The following is a 24,524-nucleotide window of genomic DNA, read 5'->3' on the forward strand; positions in this document are numbered from 1 at the left end:
TTGTTTTCATGATATAGCAGAAGTTTAAAACTTAAGCTTTTAAATTTTTTGAAAGTTTAAAAGTTTAAAAATTTTTAACTAGGTATATCCTAAATTTAATAATACTAATCTTTCTGAATTTAGTAAATACTTGTTGGATAATAGTTTGTTATAACTTGTATATAACAAGTATTAACACAAGGCATTATGGGGAATGGGGTTAATATTGTCCTTTATGAGAAAATAAGACCATTTAAATAAAAATACATAATGCCTTTCAGTTTCAAGGCATTTATAAATATATTCTTACGTGATCTTGGTAATGGCCCTGTGAACTGAGTAAAGTGACAGATGTTACCTTCACTTTAAAATTGATGAGAACTGAGGTCTCTTTGCAAGCGTGATTCATAAATAATGAAGCCATAGCTAAAATTCTTTTGTTACTCTAAACTGGCTCCCACCCCACTTCACTAAGAGTGCTGTTTATATATCATTGTGTAACCAATGAAAGCATTCATTCAACAAAAATTGAAGGGCCTAATAAATTGTGAGGATTTAATTATAAACAAGGTCCCTGACCTCTCGGTACTTGGAGCCTAGGTAGGAAAGCTGCAAAATAGTTCTGAGTTCTTCCAAGGAGAATTCAAGGGTGCAGTTCAAACTTACTGCAGTGGGACTTTACCTAGTTTGAGGAAAGAATGAGGCGGTAAAAGAAAGCTTCTAGAACAAAATGATATTTTTACTGGGCTGTAAATGAATTAGCTAGGTGAAAGGAGGGGTGAGATAAGAGACATGAAATAATCTCTAGACAAAGGGAAGAGCATGCACAAAGTCTAAAGAAAGAAAGAAAATAATGAGTTTAAGGAATTGAAAGGTTTAGTTGGATCATAAAGAATAAAGAGGAGATGACCCAAGTTGAGGTTGAAGAGTTAGGGACTAAATCATCCAAACTTTTATAAGGATGTTTTGTTACTTTTATCTTTTGAAGCCATCAATAATAGAACTCAGGAGTAAAATACTTCCGTTGTTACCAAAAGTTATATTTTTGTTTACAGTTTTGTTATGTGCAGCATTTGGGAGAATATTGCCTAACAGTCTCCTTCCCCCCCTTTCCCACCACCCCTCCCCTCTCCCGAATTTTGTCAGAGGAATTATCTGTTTGGACGGAGGAAGAGTGCAGAAATTTTGAACAAGGGTTGAAGGCTTATGGAAAGGACTTTCATTTGATTCAGGCTAATAAAGTAAGTAATGATATATGTTGTCTCTTTTTATAAAAATAAGTTTAGTTAACCTAGGTCATATGAAATCTATATTTTCTAATGTTAAAAGTTCTCTAGTGTATATTTAATATGCTAGTATTTAGGGAATTATAATAAGCATGCTTAAACTTCCTGGCATATATTTCCCAAGTGACTGTTCCCAGTGTGTGGTATTTATTGGAAACTTTTAAGAACTAGATGTTTAAAACTATGTTCAGCTCCTGGATGGGATGTGTGAGTACAATGTAATTACTTAAAACTATTTTCCACAAACTGGTTAACAGATTTTTCTTTAAACTTGGGAACTTCAAAGCATTTTTACCATGAAATTATTTACGATTAAAAATTTTTTACATTTGCTTACATCCTGAGTGTTCTAAAATCAGATACCTAATATTTAATTTGCTTTTAATTAAGATTTAATGTTCCAGAAAAATATCTTTGAAAGTGAGCTTTATTATGTGCATTATATAATTTTATAATTAAGCATAATTTATCAAGCCATATGAATATCAACTATATAGTGTTAATTTATATCCCCCCAAATTTTGTAATTACTTACAACTTTATTTAGGCTTAATTCTCTTAAACTGAAATCAGGTAAGATTTTTAATAGAATTGCACAATTGTAAAGAATAAAAAATTGTGTTCCTCAGGGAAATTAGGACAGGCAAAATTAAAATCTCAAATTTAAATATGGCAAATTAAGTAATGTCTAGGCTTATAAATGTCACATTTTTAGTGAATATAAATGACAAGGAACTTGGCTTTACGTGTGTCCTCAAAGATGGTGTATCAGATGTGTGATGGCTTACCTAGGGTGATGTTGAAAGTATCTGGGCTTTATGGTCTTGAGTCAGAAGCTTTATAAATAGTCTGTCCTCATCCTCTTTCATATCTCTGGGTGTGCAGTATCTATTTTATGTTCCGTAAATAAAATAGTTGCTTACAAATTCTGAGTTGATTTTTCTCAATCTTGGTGTTCTTTAGTTTATTGTTGATAATTTTGTTAATTGTGTTATTTGACATCAGACATAACTAAGAGAAATTTTGCATCTTAGAATTGATATAAAAGATGTAGCCAAACCATGTTAATGTTGTAACCAAATCACCTGATAATCTTCAATGTAGTGACTTCTCTGTGAAAGGACTGTATTATGCTAATGACTAGCTATATATGTTTCTTATTTAAAGAAAAGCAAATGATCTCATGGTTGAAAGGGCCAACATTTTGAAAAAGTTTTCTAGCATTCCTGCTTAAATTCGAATGATACTGACCCAAGCATGCTATGGAGAGCGACCCCTGGGATGATAAGCTGATGTAACTCACAGGAGCAACCCCCCCCCCCGCCCCGCCAAAATCCTTTTTAAGGAGTAAGAACTTAGTAGGTGACTTAAAGCTATTAGCCAAAAAAAGTCTTAACATGATATTGAAATAAGACCTTGATTTCTTATTTATGAAGAATATTTGGGATGGTGATATTTCAGTGTTACAAAAGTCACCTGACCTATACCTAATTCACAAGTTTGTTCCAGTGAACCATAGGGAGGACAGTTCTTAAGAGGGAGGGGAATAGTCCATTGAAAATATTCTTTGTTTTACACCTGGAATTGAAATTTGGATCTTAATCATAGGTTGTATTATGCAGACTTACTTAATTGAGGATTTTTCATAATACTGTTAACTTTTGCATGCCACAAAATGTCTTTTCAGTTTTTGCTTTCAGTATAGTATAGTTGACTTGACAGTTGTCTTCTAGAATAAGATTCTAAAAAGGAAGCAAAAAACAGCTTGAGAAGGTGATTGGGGTTTTTGTTTTTAAAACACTAATAGCTTTGTCTTAAAGCAACATGGGCCAGAGTCATGAAGTACAATCAGAGGGGCAGAAAGAAAAATAGGTGCCACCTAACAAAATAGGGATGTCATAAAGTTGACCTTAGGTCCAGTCAATCCCACAGCAGATACCCAGCTTCAGGATCAAAAACTTATGAGTTAAATCATATCATCTTGCATCTCAAACACTCATTCAGATACACTTTTCCTTTTAAATTCCCAGTATTTTTTATGCAGCAACCCTACCAGCTCTATAAGCAAAGTAGCAAAAAAGGGAATTTTGTCAACATCATCTGCCAATCCCATATATTTAATATGTGTAAAGGGAGCCGTTCAGTTCCTAAATAGGTATGGCACAGTAAACCACTGGAGTGATTTTGTAAACAAATAATTCAGTTCAGTCGCTCAGTCATGTCCAACTCTTTGCAGCCCCGTGGACTGCAGCACGCCAGGCTTCCCTGTCCATCACCAACCCCCAGAGCTCACTCAAACTCATGTCCATCTAGTCGGTGATGCCATCCAACTGTCTCATCTTCTGTTTGCCCCTTCTTCTCCTGCCTTCAGTCTTTCCCAGCATCAGGGTCTTTTCAAATGAGTCAGTTCACATCAGGTGGCCAAAGTACTGGAGTTTCAGCTTCAGCATCAGTCCTTCCAATGAGTATTCAGGACTGATTTCCTTTAGGATTGTCTGGTTTGATCTCCTTGCAGCCCTAGGGACTCTCAACAGTCTTCTTCAACACCACAGTTCATCAATTCTTTGCCCGTTAGGTTTCTTTATAGTTGGACTATATATCCATACATGACTACTGGAAAAACCATAGCTTTGACTAGATGGACCTTTGTTGGCAAAGTAATGTCTCTGCTTTTTAATATGCTGTGTAGGTTTGTCCTAGCTTTTCTTCCAAGGAGCAAGCATCTTTTAATTTCAGGACTGCAGTCACCATCTGCAGTGATTTTGGAGCCCCAAAAATAAAGCCTTACAAATAACTGAGAAAAGAAGAGAAGCTAAAGGCAAAGGAGAAAAGGAAAGATATATCCATTTGAAACAAATATTAGCATTTTTATAATAGCTTTTAACTCACTGGAATATTTTTAGCCTTTCTACAGTGTAAGTAGCTGAGTCTGTATCAGTGTTGGGATTAGTAAGAGAATCTTCTAAAAGGGCATTTAAATTCAGTCTCCCTAGGTGTTCTGTGAGTAAAAGTATTTGCAGATTTCTTGTAACATTAATTTTAATTCAAATGCCACTGCCAGACATTTTCGATAAAGAAGTATTTATTTTTATAATAAATGAATATGATAGTCTCTTTAAAAGCATAATGCTTAGTATCTGAAGACCTGTTGCCAATACTGAATGGGAGCTTAGAAAGCGTAATTTTTAACACAGCTGCTACTGTATTATATTTTATAACTGCTATTATTTATTACTTAAAGGTCAGCTAAATTTATTTTCACACTTTTTTTTTCATGAAATAACTCCTTTAAGGAGGAAATAATTCTTAAAAACAAGTATTTGTTTCTTACAGGTTCGAACAAGATCAGTTGGTGAATGTGTAGCATTCTATTATATGTGGAAAAAATCTGAACGTTACGATTTCTTTGCTCAGCAAACACGATTTGGAAAAAAGAAATATAATCTTCATCCTGGTGTAACGTGAGTTCATTTTTTGAGTCATTTTTGCTAAGCTTTTCTAAATTTTTCATGAGAGAATTGTGATTTTTTAGACTCTTCTTTCTTTAAAAGGATAAAAGTTAACATTAATTTCAGTTTATCCATTTATTGACATCTTCATGGGATATTTAGACTTTCAGTGTCTTATAAAACATTGTAAACTACAGTTCATATTATTTGAGACAGCAAATTTATCAAAGTAGATGTTAAGATTATATGTGTTCAGTAGTATTCCTGAGAGGAGATGGATCAGAAGAGCTGTGAAAGCATGTTTTTGTTAAATTCTATTCCACTTAGTATAAGCATATACAGTTTTGATTTAATAACACCTAGAGAGCAGTAAGAATAGGAGAGACTGACTTTTCTAAAACTTACAGGGCCATATGCCTAATAGAAGACCTTTAAAGAGGAAGAGAAATTAATATTTTTCCTTGCCCAATCTATTTTAGATCTTGGGAACCAAAAATAAGATCTGGATATAGATGATATCAAAGGGAAAAGACACGGGATTATAATAAATCAGGTCAAATTGCATTTTCGTTTTTGTTAAAAATATTTTACAGAGAAATGAACATGTACATGATAAGTTCCCTTTTCCTAAATATTCTGAAGCCTTTTCCTCTAAAAGAAGTAATATTTAATAAATAATACAACTTTAGCTAACTCCTAGTGATAGAAGGAGTATAGTTTGTTGTTATATCCATTTTTTAAGCAAAATGCCTCATGTCTAATCCACTCCGCTTGCACCAAATTCTCTTAGCTTCTTTTAGTCTAGCTGCGGAATGATACATATCCCCAGTCTCACTAGTAATGTGTTACTGTTAAGTACTTAGTAACAGAGCATTGAACCCTTTATTTCATGTGTTGCTCTAAAATACTGATGAACTCTACAGTGAAATTCACTTTTACCATATTTTCCTTTATTATTCCCTGTATTATGTTTATGGAATAAAAATAATGCAGAGTTGTGACTTCATTTGGTCAGCCTGCACCAGTAAAATTCTTAAGCCTAGCCAAATGCCTTTGAAAGATGTGCTTATATGCATACTCTTGTGCTTTTCAAACTACTTGACTGGACTGTTTCTTGGCCATGTTCATTACAGGTGTTTCTTCTGGTCACTTCCCTGTCTGGAGTATTCAAACACTCTAAAATCCAGAGCAAACTTATCTGAAAGGGAATAAATCAGTATAATTGTCCTTGGAAATCATGAGACATTGGACTCTGCCTCATTCCTTTTTGTTCAAAGGCCGTAATGAGTAGAATTTTATATATAACAGTATTCCATTTTTTATATAATTGCTTATTGTTATCAATTTATAGTTAAATTTTTATTTATTGGTAGCATTGAGACATAATAATGTAGAACTACATATAACTATCCAGTCTTCAGAGTATATCTTAAAATAGTTTTCAAGCTATAGGGAAAAGCAATAGTAACATCTTTCATCTTTTCACCCATTTCAGAAATAAAGTTTACACACGAACTACAGGCAGTCTTGTCATCAGCAGTAAGAATATGAGAATTGCCATGCTGGGTCAGACCCATGGTTCATCCAGTTTTCTCTTTCAGAAAGCATCACCAAGGGAAGTGTTGTGGGCTGGCTTAATTGGTCCTCTGTGACGTCAGGCTCAACAGGTTAGGTAGGGATGTGCCACTAAACATTTTAGTTTTTCTAATAATCTCTTCATAGCTTCTGAAAAACTATTTGAAGCTACTTATATCTGTCACCTTGATTCTTCTTAAGGTTTAAGTATTCTGTAGATGGAGTAGTCATAGTTAAAAGTAATCCCATATGTTCTCTTTTCTTGGGCTTTAAGAGTTAACAGTGTGTCCCCTGGTGTTACGGTATGAAGTGAAGAAATGTTTTCCTGCTAGACAAGAACACTGTTTTGTAGTCTTCAACTATATTCCCTCTGGGTCTTTTATAAAGTTTTTTTGTTTTTAACTGAAAACTAATTTTTTTGTTGTTGTTACTCCTCCTCATCCGTTCTAGCTGTGTTAAATCTCCTATAAGAAGCCATGTAGACTGTATATTGCAGATGGGGAGAAATTGTAGTTTTTCTCTAGCATAGAAATATTTTTGTAGTTTTCTTCCAGGACCTTCTCTTTCCATTAATAGTGGCACTTTAAGTGACCACACAAAATTTAAATGCCTTTAGACAAAAACATTTAAGTTAATGCCTCTAGACAAAAATTTGACTGAATTTTTCAATCTTCCTCTTTAGTCAAAATGTATAGTTAAGAGCAGATTATCCTGAAAGTTATTTGCTTATTTTTCTGTTACATAGTTAGCTTTCATTTGTTCACCAAAATGAAGCACAGTTTCCACTTTGCTGCCTATACATGGCCTTTGATAAATCCTACTGCAGAGTCTCTCCATTCACTACCTAAAAGAATCGGTGGCCATATGCAAATTGAAGATTTTGCTGTAACAGCCTTGCAAATAATTTTTTTTTTTTTTAAGTAAAAAATAACTCAGCATAGTTCCAACCATTTGAATACTGCTACAACCCCCTGGGTGGTCTACTTACCTCCTCTTTCCAAGCATTCTGGATGGCATTAACCTTTAAGAAACAGTAATAAGTCTTTAACAATATCATTGTTATATTCAGAGATTTAAAATAATTTTGGTATCTCGTCAGTTCTAGTTTCCCTTAAGTGGCTTTTAACATCCTCCGTTACCCATCCCCACTATACCAGATTTATTTCCAGCAATTCTTCCTGGTGCATTATCTGTTTCTGTTATTGTTATTTCCAGCAATTCTTCCTAGTGCCTTATCTGTTTCTGTTAGTGTTAACTTCTGAAGTCGCTTCGGCATTGCATTCATCATATTCGTTCTGTTTCTGTGTGCTTCAGGTTTGTTACCTAATTGTTCTATAATGATGAATGACATAAAGCCAAAGAGATCTTAAAAGACCATCAAATTTAATTCCCTCCATTTATAAATGAGGAAAATAAAGCCTAAAATGTTAATTAGTGCAGACTGTTACCACAGACTTTCAGTAAAGTTCCAAGCCCTTCCATGGTTTCTTTCTTGTCCACATTCCTACTTACCCTGCTCACAAAATGCTGAAAGATTTGTCTTAATATTTCTATTATTCCTGTTCTGGGGGAATTGAAAGATAAATAATGTATTTAGGTTTTTATTGTACTTCTCTGCACTGTGCAAACTTAGGCACCAGTGGTGCAGACTGAACTTCCTGCCTTCACGGTATTATTCAGTACAGGTGACATCAGACTTTTCCTGTAAAGAGCTAGAGGGTAAATATTTCAGACTTTGCAGATGTTAAGTTCTCTTGAAACTACTTAGGTCTGCTGTTGGTGTGTAAAAGTGGTCATAGACACTGTGTAAATGAATGGATATGACTGTGTTCAGTAACATATTATCCACAGAAATAGATCGCCAGCCCACAGGCCTTAGTTTGCTGACCTTTATTCTAGTGACTCAGTAGCACTTCATAGTTCATAAAACACTTGGCTACACATATCCTGTGCAACAGCCCGGTACATAGGTCATGTATGATGTCATGCATTTATAACTAAAGACACTGAACGTGCGAGAGATAGGTATTTAGTTCAGCTCTAACCTCAACCCGGTGTCACTTAACCACAAATGTCATCCCATGCCATTGAACTCAGAAATGACTTAGGGAAGACAAACTCACCTCTGATGATATACGGGCAGACGAAGCTAGCAGATAAGCCCAGGAACTTTGCGATCTTATTATAGCTCAGCTCTAACGGAAGGGTGATACAGAAAGTAATAGGACGTTTCAGGAAGGTATTTCATTATTAGGTAGGTCTTAGTTTGTCTTTCAGATATTGCCATAGTCATAAAATAATCTTTGTAAGCTTTGCAATTCCAATCCGTGTTCAGAAATTCTTTTGTACTCCTTGTGATTGACATCATCCCTCTTCATTTACAGCCTTTCTGATTTTAGTTGGGCCACTCTGATCACTTGCCTACAATTTCTAAAGTTTTAAACTGCCTATAGGTCTGTAACATTTGCTAGTGTAAGCCCTTATACGTTGTTTTCCTACATTTAACCAAAAGGAGCTTTCCATTTCAATGTTCGCGCTGGAATGAATGTAAGGGAAAATTAGGGTATACTTGCTAATAAAGCCTTATAAATTTAACCTCAGGTTTAATTTTCAGCTGTTTTTAATATAAGAAAATAATCATTGTTTCCCTCAATTTTAAGGGATTACATGGATCGTCTTCTAGATGAAAGTGAAAGTGCTGCTTCCAGTCGAGCACCATCTCCTCCCCCAACTGCCTCAAACAGTAGCAACAGCCAGTCTGAGAAAGAAGATGGCACTATAAGCAATAGTAATCAGAATGGTAAGCAATCAGAGAAACTCTAGTATTTCTTCATAATGAGGGGCATTTTTCCTTCAGTAGCCTGGGAAATTCTGTTTCCGTGTCTATTCAACCCCCAAAGCAGACCTAAAGTCATAAATACCAGATGAAACATAATATCAGGGTGCATATTTACTAACACAGAGAATATGTACAAGTTAATTGGAAAGAATTCCCATTGATATCACTAAAAAGTACATTTAATAAAGTATACCATCAACAATGACCATTTCTTTTAAGAAAATAGCATCTATTTTCTTATCAGGTTGGAATGTCTAGATGTAAGTATTCTTATTTGTTAAGTCTTAGACCAGAACTCCAGCTGTTTCACATCAGAAGTACACAGATACTTAATGAAATACTTTGAGTGCTTATAACAGTTTAACAGGAAACCACTTTAAGCACATAAATGGAAAAAAGGTAACAAAGGCACCTTTTAAATATTTTTTCTCCTTGATAGCATAATAACCTAGAAAGATAAGATAAAACAGATGTGTCAGCCTGTGCATTAATATTGTACAAAAACATTCATTTTTACGCCCATGAAAAAAGAAGCAAAGACACATATTTGAGATTCAGATAGGTTCTTGCTTAAAATAATACAGTGGACCGAGGATCAGAAAGGCCTGGTCAGAGAATTTTCTTGATTTCTACTTTAATTAAAATAGTCTTAAGTTAGACCATCTCTAAGCAGAAAGTAATAAATCTTCTCTGATCCTCTTTAATAGGAAACTGGTAAATTAGAGATAAGCTCTGCCCACCTGCATTCTGATGCAACAACTTTAGGGGAGGGCCAGTGGAGAGCTAATCCCCTCCCCCCACAGAAACTAGAAGAGGAACATTGAACAGTTTGACCTTTCTTCTGATCTTTGCTCTCACACTGGCATTTAATATACTGTGGTGAATACATTTTTTCATTTAATGATCCCTTTCCATTCCCTCATTACTTCCCCTCTAAGAACAAGCCAAACAAATATTAGGGCCCAGCAGCCATTTCCTGATTCAAGAGCATTCAGGTTCACTGACGTGATTTCTAATGCTAGTCACAACCATCTTAAAGTTGAAAAAGCAGCTGAGATTGGGACTAGGGTGGAAACTCAGGGAGGCAGACGGTTGGTAGTACAGTCAACCCTCTGTATCTGCAGGGTTCCACATCTGCAGAGTCAACCAAGTGCCTATCAACTACTTAAGGAATAATCTCTAGAGTATTTATAATACCTAATAAAATGTAAACACTATGTAAGTAATTGCCAGCACAAAGTAAATACAAGTTTTTGCCTTTTGGAACTCTCTGGAATTTTTTTTTAAGTGTTTTGATAGGCACTTGGTTGAATCCTTTTAACCATTTGATGATAACATGCAGTTAGCCTGGGAAGAATGTTCATAAGTTACTTACACATTACTACACCCAGAAGCCATCCACATGTGATACAATTAAGATTTCTAGGTTTTTCAAGGAAAGGAAGACCTTTCCAACCCAATTGTCTTTTTCTGTAAGGGGCTTTAATTAGTGTCTTGAAATCTAATAGTGATTTTTGGCCTAAGGATCGTTTAACCTAGCTTCTTGTGCTGACTATGGCAAAATGACTCCTTTTATATCATATGGTGCATAATCTCAGAAGCAGCCATGTTTGAGTGCATTTTTGACTTGAGAAATAGGATACTTTCTTTGACCAAAATGTGTATTAGAGGCTCATTCTTTATAGTGAATATGATAATTAAATTTTCATTTTCTCCAGTTTCACATTAAGCATTCACAAAATTTGTCTTCATTTTGCAGTCAGTTGTAACGTGACCTTTTGTTTTGTTATTAAGTATGCTATTTCTTTTCTCAATCTATTAGGAAGGAATTTGTTTGCCTTTAGCATTTTCAAGTGTATGCTTATATAGTGCAGGCATTAATTTAACATTATGACAGATTAATGTTAAGAATGAAAAAGTCATGTCATCTTGCTTTTATATGGCAGTTAGAAAACTCAAGCTTCTATAGAAAGAATATAATTTTTTCATTGTTTTAGAAAGTTACAAACTGCTAAATCTGAATATCTTTGCTTTAATTCAGCTTATTTAGACTGCTGGTGAATCCATTGCTTATTTGTTGCCATGTAATACCAGCATACTATTGAGTGAGTGAAGTTGCTCAGTCGTGTCCAACTCTTTCTGACCCCATGGACTGTAGCCTACCAGGCTCCTCAGTCCATGGAATTTTCCAGGCAAGAGTACTGGAGTGGATTGCCAATCCTGTTCTTTTTACATTTATTAGCTTAATCTTCACAGCAACCCTATAAATTTGTTATTATCCTCATTGTATGTATGTGATCAGACTGAGGTACAAGAGAGTGTAAATAATTTGCCTAAGGTCACACAGCTACTGAAGTAAATAGAGCCAGAATTCAAACTACACACACACACACATATTTGATACCTCACTTCCTTGATAAAAAGTTATTTTACAGCTGTTTATAGCACTTTTATAATAATTTATGAATTTAGCTTTATAATATTAGCAGTTTCTTTCATGTCTCTTCCAACCTAGGGGTGTCATCTAATGGACCAGGTGAAACAATAAACAAAGAAGAAGTGAAAGTTGAAGGATTACATGTTAATGGACCAACAGGTGGAAGTAAGAAACCACTTCACACAGATATGGATACCAATGGTTATGAAACAGATAACCAAACCACTGACCCAAAAATCGCCCATATGACTTCAAGAAATGAAAATGATTTTGATGAAAAAAGTGAGAGACCTGCCAAAAGGCGAAGGGTAAACAGCAATGGAAAAGAAAGTCCAGGTGGTTCTGAGTTTTTCCAAGACACAATCTCACATGGAAAATTTGAAGAACTTGAGAACACAGATGACTAAACTTTACTTTCTTTGGAGTAAATTCTGGTGTGACTAAAATTTTCAGGGTTGATGGGTTACCTTAAAAAGTTGATTTCCTTGAAGCAGTTGGTTAAAATTTGAATTGAGTCCTAACTTTAGTAAATAAGATTTCATAATTCTGCCTTTTGCAGATTTTTTACTTTAAAATTGTAAAGGCCCTTTTAAGGAAATAACAAATAGTAAATTTGAATGAATTACAGATACATCTGTACCTTCTCATTTGATGTATTAATCCTAAAATTTCACTACAAGGTACTTTTTGCTTAGTTTGATGGCAGAGAAGGAAAAAACAAGTTCAAATTTCTGATTAACACCAATTTTTCTGAGTTTCTTGAAATGTCTTTTATAACAGACATTTTTCTCTCCATACAAATTGAGTATCCTTAAGGAAACCCTTATGAATCCTGAAAATTATGCTAGCATGATTTTTTTATATATAGAAGTTTAAAAATAAACCAAGTCAGGTTTGTATATGTAAAATTGTTGACATCAATGATGTCTTTCCATATTCTTATCTGGGCTTAAGAAATACATTCTGTATTTTTCCAGATTCTTTGTAGCCTTTGAAAGATTTTTACAGTACATATGTCTTGACTGAGCTGTCCTTTCTTAACACAAAAGCTTGTATAATTTTCTTAACTTGTACAGTTGGTAAACTTTTATGAGAGGAATTGATATTCTGAGTCTGTCAGCTTTCATTTTATTTTGCTAAGGTTTTTCTAATGAATTTTTAAGTGTTTGTGTAGTAACTAAGTCATGTTTCTTATCCAGGTGGTAAAAGCATTCATAAAGGATTGTGAACATTTGTTTTTTCAAGTTTTTACTTAAGGACAAATAGTTTGAGAACTGAAATTAAGCATGATACTTAGATCATATAGTTTGTTTTGCATTTGCTATAATTTTCAAAATTATTTTTGAAGCAAAACAGAAGTTAATGTTAACTTCAAGTGCTTAAATGTATCATGCTGACCAGAATCCCATTCAGTTATTTTTATATGCTTTATAAAATTTCCCATTTTTGCATTAAATAAACAGGGGAAAAGGTCAAGTGATACTTAGATATGGGCACACACAAGGAGTTGGCAGGCAACAATATTGATTTTATGAGGAAAAAGTGATAAACATATCTGGTGATCTGGTGATAATAGATCACCAGATAATTGATTTCCAATTACAATCCAGCTTTTCATATTTGATACTGCATTTCCAAAGTGAAAATAAGCTATTCAGTAACCATTGCTCTGTGTGATTACAAATAGGATCATCCATTCACAGAGAGTCGGAGACGACTTGAGCTGATGAACTGAACTGATTTGCATCACCTTGCAAGAGTGCCATTTTATTTTTAGTGCAAAATTCTTATTTTAAAAAATGTAGTTTTATACAGCTGATAGACCAACCTATATCCATACTTTTATAAAAGATTATTAACTACTCTTATCACACAGACATACCCCCAAATACTTCTAGCAGTTCATTTTCAGCCATCAAAGAGCCAGTGTATTTTTAGAATATATCTTCTGTGGTCTTGTTTTTAATGGCTCAACTGTCTAATGCAATTGAGTAGAGGTTTGCACTGAGAAATTATGGTTTAGGCCTTATTCTCCATGAAGTATTACTATTAACCTATGTTCAAACTGCTTCCCTCCACCAATGTGAACAACTTTTTTCCCCCAAACAGTGTTAAAAGCCACTTTACAACACTTGACTTTACATGATGTAGATTCACTGTTATTACATATAGATCCAAGTAAATCAAAGTTTTGGGTGAATGTGGTGAGAAGCGTGAGCTTTTTGTTGTTTTTCTTTTACCTAGAACATTAATTTATCCAGAATGGCAGCTCTGGCAGATGGTCACAATCCATTTTCTAAATTAAATTTTATTATATGAATCCAAAGTATCCTAGCTCTTTTTCAAAGATGGTCTATAGAAATAGTGATGATGTACTTTTTTTAAGTTGTTGCAATATTAGAGATGCCATTTTCACCTTTTTTTAAAAGATGCATTTTGTTAGCAGGTTTGTGAAGTTCTTGCAAACTGATATTACAGGAATATTTTAAATAAATTCTCAGGCATGTTTGCAAATACGGCACATGTTGTATACATGTTAGGAAATTTTACTTTTCTTAATCTTTTTAAAGTCTGCCTAATGAAAAACATTCCACTATTATAATACATAATGCTCAGCTTTTCATAGGGAAATATTTAATTAATTGTATTTTATGTTTATACAGGTATTTCACACAGTACGTTGTTCTTTATAATGCAGCCACTATAACTTGATAAGTCATTGCACTACTTTAAAAAATTTTAGTAGTATCATGAATTTAATTTGCTTAAGATTTAGTACATTTCATAACTCTTGACAAACTGCATTGGGAAAAGAAGCCCTCATTAATAGTTACTTAGTCTCCCTCACCCCATACCTACCCCCCAGCAAAGCACTATCTTCCATTTGGAATGGTATTCTGTTTTATGATGTGTTTTCAAATAGAGTTCAAAATTTGCAACTCAGTTCAACAAAACAAATCTGTTGAGCTTTAAAATGTATTTGAAATAATATTTAAATAGGCATTTAAAATTGTGGATTAATGTTTTTAAATTTATGCATAATAATTTTGCACTGTAAAATAATTCCCTTCCCCTGTTCCCTGTCTGCCATTCTGAATATGCTTATTAAAATATTTTTTTAAACACATTTGCCTATATAATGCTTTGTGAGTGATTTTTAGTAGATTGAGTAGGTGTTAATTTTAGATTTTAAGTTTGAATGATGCAGTTTGCAATGTGAATGTATACAATTTCTATTCTTTCAGCTCCTAGACAAGGGTTAGTGTTTCAGTGGCTCCTGATCCCTTTTACCTCATGGGTAAGTGGACAGATGATGTATTTTTGTTTTTTTTGTCCTCCAGAGAGATCCTTAGGTCTGTGGACCTCTATTCACCTATTTCTCTTTCTCTGAACTACTTAATTAAAAACATTTTGTTTCCTTCTTTTACAGTGCAATTTATATCACACAGTTTTGCAAAAAAATTTCGCTTTACTCTCAATAGAAAATTAAGAGTGGGCATTTTGAAAAGTGGGGGCTGAAGAATTTTCCAGGCAAGATGTGTGCTGATGACCCTAGGAGTGTATAACCAGCTCTATATCACTGCTAAATACCAAATCAGAAATAAAGGTTTTTCTAACTATAATCCATATTTATGCAAAGTGCCAGCGAGGAAAATCATGTAAATCTCTCCCTAAAATGACCTTCCTAAAAAAAAAAAGACCTTCCTATATCATTTAAGTTTACTGATTATTTAAGTTTTTTATCATAAAATCAACTCTGCTGTTTAATAACCAGGTTTATCCTTTGCAAAATCTTATCTGCCCCATGTTATGGACTGATTTGATGTTTTTAAATATCTGCACTAATCTCTGTCTTCTAATATCAATTATCCATAACTTTATTTCTTTTTTACCCTTAGTATTGTGCTGGCATCTTTGACTTCTGACATCTGTGTTTTTCCTCTACCAAACATGATTATTTTTTATTTTGTTTTTATACTAGCTCCTGTCACTTCTTTAGAATATATAATATACAGTTGACCCTTGAACTTCACAGGTTTGAACTGCATGGGTCCATTTACATGCAGATTTTTTTCAGTAGTAAATACCACATGATCCATGTTTGGTTGAATCTGTGGTTGTAAGACATTGGATGACAAGAGGAATATTGTACAGAGGGCATATCGAAAGTTACACACAGAGTTTCAACTGGGCGGAGGGTCAGCACCCCAGCCTCTGTGTTGTACAAAGGTAAACTGTACTTAAAGTGTCATTTTGCTTGTTCTAAGAAGTGAACTTGAATGTTCATTTAAAGTCTACTTATTCTTTGAAGAACATTGAGGAATTGCCATGCAAACTGGGGTTGGACTTTCAATTCTCCTTTGTCCAAATTGATAAAACCTTCACATTTAAAAGTCAGTGGTGACAAGTTCTCATGTTTCCATATGCAATATTTAACAAACATTTGGGCCTGTACTTGTGCCAGCTGCTGTGCTTAACTTACGGCCTCAGAGATGTAGCATGTTCTCCTCAAGGCATTAGGTGAGTGCAGCAGTGGAAGTGTATGCTGAGTCCAAGGAGGGCACAAGGAAAGGAAGAGTAGGCATGAGCTAAGGGGAATAAAGAGCTAATGACTGTTTGTCCATAATTCTAGCTAAGTAAGATTTTCCTTTAACTTATTGTATTTGTTAGAAATGAAGCAACTATAAACAGCCTCTTGATGAGGGTGAATGAAGAGAGTGAGAAAGCCGGCTTAAAACTCAGCATTCAGAAAACTAAGATCATGGCATCTGGTCCCATCACTTCATAGCAAATAAAAAGGGGAAAACTGGGAACAGTGATAGATTTTCTTTTCTTGAGCTGCAAAATCACTGCAGATGGTGACTGCAGTCATGAAATTAAAAAACACTTGCTCCTTGGAAGAAAAGCTATGACAAACCTAGACGGTGTATTAAAAAGCAGAGATATCACTTAACTGACAAAGGTCCATATCGTCAAAGCTATGATTTTTCCAGTAGTCATGTATGGATGTGAAGGTTGATTCATACAGAAGGCTGAGCACCAAAGAATTGATGCCTTCAGATTGTGGTACTGGAGAAGACTCTTGAGACTCCCTTGGACTGCAAGGAGATCAAACCAATCCATCCTAAATGGGAATCCTGACTGTTCAGGATATGGGAAAATGGGAAACCCTGACTATTCATTGGAAGGACTGATGCTGAAACTGAAGTGTCGATACTTTGGCCACCTGATGCGAAGAGCCAACTCATTGGAAAGGACCCAGATGCTGAAAGATTGAAGGTAAGGAGAAGGGCAGCAGAGGATGAGATGGTTGGACAGCATCACTGACTCAATGAACATGAATTTGAGCAAATTCTGGGAGACAGTGAAGGCATGGGGAGCCTGGTTCACTGCAGTCCATGGAGTCACAAAGCTGAGCGTGACTGGCTACTGAACAACAAGCAACATAAATGTGCGAGTCCCATAAGAAGGCTTTTATTTACCATTTCCTGCAGGGCTGATTATAACAGCTGTGGCTTATTCAGGACTCACCCCCTGTTGTCATTCGCTTTCCAGGGAGCACTACTATAAGGTGAGGAGACCTGATCTGAAGTTTGAGAGGTGAAGGCTAATGCACATTTGCCTGATTAAAATTCCACTTTTTGCCATTATCATCACTAACACTTACGGTTGACTGTAGAGGTGGCTGAACGTGTCTTTCTGCACACCAACTAGAAAGTGTTTATAGAGTGAGTTCAGGAGGTTTTAAATGGTCTTCCTCCTTTTTTCTGAAAGACAATTAAGTATAAAAAGCTTAAGCGTCTTAAAGAGAAAAAGAGATCTGGACCCTGAATTGGGGTAGTTTTTTCAGAACCGAAAGAGATCAAGTAGAAAATGGCATCAGAGCCACTTCAAACTCGACCAGGAAGTCTAGGATTAGGGAGAGAACTTGCCCTTAGTCTACTCCCGTCACTAGGATGCTTTAGCTGAGTGAACATGAGAAACCAGTTCCAGCTACAAACGAAAGAGGTGCCAGTCATCCTGAGTATGAATACTCCATTAATCCCCTCCGAACACGTAGACAGTGGAAGTTTATTTGGTTGGCTGGTGGTTCTGAGCTTTCGAACACCCTGAATTACCTGCTTCATTAACTGCTTTGCTTTGTGGCCTTGTCACTGCATTGCTGTTTGCATCTGCCTCCACTGTTTAGTAGGCAGACATCTGCATTGTAAAAACACACTCTAAAGACAATTGGGCTGTGTCCACAAATTTTGTAAGTGGCTAATGTTATTAATAATACTGAGCCTAAAGGGGTGAAACGGCTCACTTAGCTGTCTTACCTGCCACAATACTGTGTCACACCTTTAAGTGAAAAGAGCAGGATGTGTACCCGGTTTTGTTAAAGGGATATATTTCATGTAAATACTTGGTTAGGAAAATCAATGAAGGTCATATGCCAAAAATAATAGTTATTTCTAAGTGCTGGGATTATGGTGGTCTTAAAAACAAGTCGTCTATGTAGCGCTTGTCACAGGTGCCATTTTGATTTTGTAGGGTTATCCCCTCCTGATCATAAGTCTCATGAAAGAGGACCATGTCTGTTTTCTTCCCCATATACCCAAATCCAACCACAGTGCCTCTTGCCTTACAGATAACTCAAATATTTGCTCACTGGGCACATTAAGCTGCTTTTCCAAGTACTTACAATAACCACTTTTCCCATGACTCAGGAGAATACCTCACTCGATTTCCCTGTACCTTTGGGGATAAATCCTAAATTGTACTTCGTATTAACCACCCCCCCGCTTTCTTCATTTGTGAAGGTGCATTTTCATTCAGACGCTCCCATCAGTTAATGCCATTGCTGGTAAAGACACTACCACTTTCCTTGGGGCTTTGTTTTAGCTCTGACTGCAAGAATTTTGAAACTTATTTCCTCAAAAAGTTTCTAGTTAAAATTATGAAGACAGCATCACCCATTGCTTTTGTTTATACCTCACCATAAGGGCTTCCCAGGTGGTGCTAGTGGTAAAGGGACCTCTTGCCAATGTAAGAGACACAAGAGATGTGGGTTTGATCCAGGAATCCCCTAGAGGAGGTCATGGCAACCCACTCCAGTCTTGCCTAAAGAATCCCATGGACAGAGGAGCCTGGCACACTACAGTCCATAGTGTTGCAAAGAGTTGGACAAAACGGAAGCAACTTAGCACACATACCTCAACGTTCTCCCTCTCCCTAAAGTCTGTTGAGGGTTGGGGGTGGGGAAAAGGGTAGGGGCGCTACGTGGGTGAGCAGAAGAAACATTCGACATGAATGGCAGGGGTTACAGGGCTAGCCTGCATCACCATCGGCTCCACAGAGAACCCAAGTCAATATTTGTGGCTTGACTACTAGCAATATCACAGCCCTTTTTATGCTCTTTAGTTGAATTTTAGATTAATTATCCTGTTGAAAAGTCAACTTATTATAGTTAAAAACAATGTTTCTGAAGCAGGGTCAGTTTATATCCGTCACTGACTCCTGGACATGAGTTTGAGCAAACTCGGAGATAGTGGAAGACAGGAAGCTGGTGTGCTGCAGTTCATGGGGTCACAGAATCAGAAAAGATGGGCAAAGGTGAAAGCAGTGAACTTAACCTGATGGCTTGGAGCCTCATTCATGTTTTTAATCAGTACTTCTAAATATTCCTTTTCAGAACAAATAGCTGAAAGCCCCATAGTGCCTGGCCTTGTTATTTCCTTATTTCTGTTTATATACTTCATACTGTACCTCATTTCCACCAAGAGATAAGTCTAAAATATGCACAGTTGACCATTAACACAGATTTGAACTGTGTGGGTCCTTATATGAGGATATCTTTTTCTGATAAATAGAGTTTCTGTATTTCCATTTTGCAGATGTTTAAGTGTGGAGAAAAATTTGTGTTTGATTAGAGATCACAATACATGGAATCAAAAGAACTAGGGTTTGAGTCCTGATTGTATCCGAACTGGCTCAGCTTCCTGCCTTTGGGTGAATCATTTACTAATTCCTTTGTTTTTGAGGCAGACATAGCAGCATTCAGGTTTTCAACTGTTCAGGGTTGGGATAAGCATCTCTAATAGCTCCATTATTCAAAGGAATCTTCCTGTTCAAACAGCATTTTTTACACCATGCCACCTCTTTGCATTCTACTCATCCAAATCCAGCCATATTTCAAGATTTCTCCTGATTTGGCCATTACTTTGTAATCTTAAAGCTTCCCTGTTGGCTTAGATGGTAAAGAGTCTGCCTGCAATGAGAGAGACCCAGGTTCAATCCCTGGGTTGGAAAGATTCCCTGGAGGAGGAAATGGCAATCCACTCCAGTATTCTTGCCTGGAGAATACCATGGACAGAGGAGTCTGGGAAGCTACAGTCCATGGGGTCACAAAGAGTCAGACATGACTGAGTGACTTCACTCACTCGTAATCTTATGCTAAAGAAAACACTAAAACTGCCCATCTGTAAAGCACAATACCCACAGTGATATCACGGAGATTATAAAAGCACACATGGGAATGTTTATCCCCAGAAACTACTAGACACTCAGTAGTTGCACAGGTTTATAATCCCTTATCCAAAATCCCTGTAGCCCTAATTTTTCAGATTTTAGGGAGGTAATATGTATATTTAAAAGAGATCCATAGCAGAGTATAGAACCACTTAATGTCCACAATAAAATGTGTTCCTGGCTTTCCTGGTGGCTCAGTGGTATAGAATCCACCTGCCAATGCAGAAGACATGGGTTCAATCCCTGATCTAGGAAGATCTCACATGCCACGGAGCAACAAAGCCTGTGTGCCACAACTATTGAGCCTGTACTCTAGAGCCCAGAACCACAACTACTGAGCCCACGTGCCACAGCTACTGAAGCCTGCATGTCCTACAGCCTGTGCTCTGCAGCTAGAGAAGCCACTGCAATGATAAGTCTGCACCGCAACTAGAGAAAGCCCATGCAGCAACAAAGATCCAGCACAGCCAAATAAAGTTATTTTTTTAAAGTTGACTTTTAAAAAATGTATTCATACAAGTATCAGGTCAAATATCATTGCCAAGTGAGTCTGGCAACGAACTCAAGAAAAAAAAAAGGGTTTTCAGAGAAATGTGAATTTCAGAATTACAAACTCGTAGTGGCTTCAAATTTGGTAGCAGTCACTTAGCAGTTGATTCCAATTTCCCTTACTTTGTTATGTTATAAAACTGGCCAAGAGGCAGGTAATCAGGAAGCCAAAAGTAAACTAGCATGGTGTGCTTTGCTAAGTACAACAGCCCCAACAGAATGCTGTATACTGGGCCTTCTGCAGAGCCAACAAGAAGCCTATAAATGAAGCAGCAGCTGGGTGAAAGGAACCCGCCAGAGCCCAAAGAGGCAGCAACGATTTAGCAACAGAACCTCCCACTCAGTCCTCTCATTTTATGGAAGGGAACACCTAAGGCCTAAAATGGGGAAATGACAGGTCCAAAGTTCAACAGCCTTAGACAGCTTAGATAAGATCAGATCCCTCTCCTCTCTTCCTTCACAACACTTAATAGTTTATGTATTCTTGGCTAGGACCATGGGCTCAACCCTTAGCTTATCTGTCCCTCCGGCCAGAGGAGTGAAGTACTATCAGCCACCTTGCAGGTAACTCATAAGGTGGCAACCCCTTTCGTATTCATTTGGCTAGGATGGTTTGGGAAGAGCCATTCCTTCAAGAGGAGCACATGCAGATCACAGTGGCTGACACAACACTATTACAAATAATACCGGGTACCATATTGAGTGGTTGCCATTACATACACTGGGATAAATATTTAAAAATCAAAGTCACAACATTGTTTTCCCCATCCTACAAAATGGGAAACTAAGCCACCTTGAGAAGATGAAAGACCTTTCCATTCATTTGGATGTTGGCCACTTTCTATTTTTTCCAGTCAGATCTTTGCATTGCTTTCAGGAAAGAAGTGTGTTGTGAGGTAAAAAGCGCATGTTGTTCACTAACAACATTTTCTCCCAGACTATTTCTCACAAGTCAATTCTGAAAGAAGAAAGTCCCCAAATTGGTGGAGGGGGAGGAGGCGGGGGCGGGGAATATGGTCCACAGGCTCTGCGAAAAACTGGAATGCAAGTCTCATCCTCTAGCAAGACATCAGAGGAATGGCCGCACAGGGACAGGACAGGCTGCACACAAGGCATCAGAACAGGAAAAGAAACTACCTCTGTGTCAAAGTTTGGAATCTGTGCTGTCACCTGCCTTCAAAGGACACCTTAGTCACTAAGGAGTGACCGTGAGGGGCTGAAGGTAACAAGGTGCCCCATCTATATTCCAGGCATCATACAACTTCCTCAAATCTTGTCTAACCTTAGAGAAGGGCTAAGATTGAATTTCCTGGGAAGTGGCAAGATGGGGACTCATCTAACTTGATTTAAAGGAATAGCTTGACACTCCCTCCACGCTCAAACATTACACTGTACTGCAGCTCTAGGAACTCAGAACAAAAGGTAGGCCTTACAGGAAGGCAAGTGTATATTCTGTAAAGCAAAGAATTTCTCACAATTTCCACTGTTCAACAATGGGAACTTCCTGTGCCTGTTTTTTCACCTCTAAAATAAGTTTAATAATATGATAGAGAGTTAAAATGTATCAATATGTAAGGTGCCCACAAAAAATGCCTACCTAGCACTCTTGCCTGGAAAATCCCATGGACGGAGGAGCCTGGTAGGCTGCAGTCCATGGGGTCACTAAGAGTCGGACACAACTGAGCAACTTCCCTTTCACTTTTCACTTTCATGCATCGGAGAAGGAAATGGCAACCCACTCCAGTGTTCTTGCCTGGAGAATCCCAGAGACGGGGGAGCCTGGTGGGCTTCCATCTATGGGGTCACACAGAGTCGGACACGATTGAAGTGACTTAGCAGCAGCAGCTCAGCAGCACATAGCAAATGCTCAGTAAATTTATTTTTACTGTGGATAGTGCAAGTACTCCATTTCATTGCTACACACCAAATTTACCTTTTTGGAAAACACTTGGAAACCTAAGATAAATACCTTAAAAATGTTCATGTTTGGTCTCCTGAAGCCAGATTTAGGCTTAAAAAAATAAACAACTCCCCACAGTTTTACTTATAAACAAAAAATAGAAAACATAGGTATTCCTACCTCCTAAAATAATGCAAGTCCTGTTTCTCTTCCATGATTTCAGCCATGTTAGGACCCCACAGTTTCTCACCAGGACCATGCATCCTTCTCTAGCTGAGGTACTTACCTGTACAATCCGCCCTTCTTTGACCTTTCCCTGACTGCATCCTTATCTGACCTCAAGTAGTTCCTTGCTTTAGGCACACTGGCAGCCAGTGGGTCAAACCTGGCTGGCAGATCTGTTTTGTTTTCATTTAAATGCCTTTAAGCAGGTAGGTACCACAAGCCCTACCACTAACTATTATGTGTGTTGACTGTGTTTATTCAGATTCATGATTTTTACCTGTCTGGCCCCTGTAAGATTTGAATTCATCAGTCTACAGTATACAGTCCAAATACTGCAGCTGGCATGATATTCCTAAAATGAAGAAAAGGCCATGTTTCTGCCTTGCTGTGCTCAGTAAATGTAGCTACTGACTGGATGTATTCAAGAAATACTGTGTCCCTGCAAACATATCCAGCACTGTTCTAGGTGCCAGGGACATTAGAGCAAACAAAACAAACCAACATCTCTGCTTTCATTGAGCTTAAATTTCATTAGAAGAGATAAGTGCTGTGGAGGTGAAGCACGGAAAGAGGTCAGGGAGTGTTGTGGGTACCACTTTAGACAGGCTGGCCAAAGAAGGCCCAGAGAGATCGGGGCATGCACTATGAAGACATGGCGGGGAGGGTGGAATGCATTCCAGGCAGAAACAGATACAATGGCCCTGGAATGTTGGAGGCCTATACCTCCAGTACTTTCTCAGTTGAATCCTAGCTGTCCCTTTAAGTATCAGCTCAAATGCTCTCCCAAGAGATTTTCTTACCATTCCCAGTTAGGATGGCATTCTTCCTCCCACAGCTTCTTACATATAGCTCAGATAATTTCATGATTCTGTCATCATTTGTAGATATCGTCCTCAAAAATATTCATTGAAAAAAATAAGTTACCTGAAGGATAAGCAGACACGACGGGGCACTCTGGTGAACACTCCTGCTTCAGTCTCCAAATACAAGGATGTTATCTGTAGTTCTTTAAATAGGCTTTGGAATCAAAGTTCAGATTTAAGTTTATCTGAGGGACAGATCCCTCAGCGTTGCTTAAGGTACCATTTGTACAGCAATACTGTAACATGAAAACACATGATATGAAGTTTTAACTCCATGAAAGCATATAGTAGGCATAACATAAATAAGTAATACTGCTTTTCCTTCTTGTAAAACAAACAGTGGCTCAGACGGCAAGAATCTGCCTGCAATGCAGGAGAGCTGGGGTGAATTCCTGGGTGGGGAAGAGCCTCTGAAGAAGGGAAAGGTTACTCACTCCAGTATTCTTGCCTGGAGAATTCCACGGACAGAGGAGCCTGGTGGACTACAGTCCATAGTGTCGCAAAATCAGACACAACTGAGCGACTAACAGTTTCACTGTCTTCACTATCATATAGCCCCCGATGGCAGCTGTTGCCACAAGAGGGCACCATCAGCACAGCTGAAAAGCATGGCTGGTTGCTTTGCCTTCTCAGATTGAACCAGCTACCAGCTTCACCAGCTTTAAAGCCACTGTGTATGAACTCTGAATGAAGAATGCCACCAACAGACAGGCATATGGTGGTGACGAGACAGGTACCACCAAGTTTATTACAGGCAGACTAGGAGAAACAAGAATCTACTTTGAGAATTCCCCTGGTTGTCCAGTGGTTAAGAATCTGCCGTGCAACAGAGGGGATGCAGGTTTGACCCCTGGTCCAGGAACTAACACCGGGGGGTGCGGTGAGGGGGAGGTGGGGGCCATGGCAACTAA

The 24,524-nt window shown here is 37.2% G+C and overlaps 1 protein-coding gene across 10 annotated transcripts in view; it reads left to right on the forward strand.

Annotated features, from left to right (window-relative positions):
- MIER1 (MIER1 transcriptional regulator) overlaps positions 1-14,690 on the forward strand; it is a 69,029-nt gene extending 54,339 nt beyond the window's left edge. For all 10 annotated transcript variants that reach the window (XM_055403965.2, XM_088835369.1, XM_055403966.2 and 7 more), the window contains 4 exons: positions 1,126-1,220; positions 4,599-4,726; positions 8,950-9,089; positions 11,644-14,690. In XM_055403965.2, the coding sequence (XP_055259940.2) occupies positions 1,126-1,220; positions 4,599-4,726; positions 8,950-9,089; positions 11,644-11,972 (692 nt within the window). In that variant the 3' untranslated portion in view covers positions 11,973-14,690. The remainder of the gene's footprint in view (positions 1-1,125; positions 1,221-4,598; positions 4,727-8,949; positions 9,090-11,643) is intronic.
- Positions 14,691-24,524: the final 9,834 nt, after the last annotated feature.

The sequence above is a fragment of the Moschus berezovskii genome, chromosome 4 (assembly GCF_049115385.1).
Source record: "Moschus berezovskii isolate FMDL1 chromosome 4, NW_MosBer_1.0, whole genome shotgun sequence".
Lineage (NCBI taxonomy): Eukaryota > Metazoa > Chordata > Mammalia > Artiodactyla > Moschidae > Moschus > Moschus berezovskii.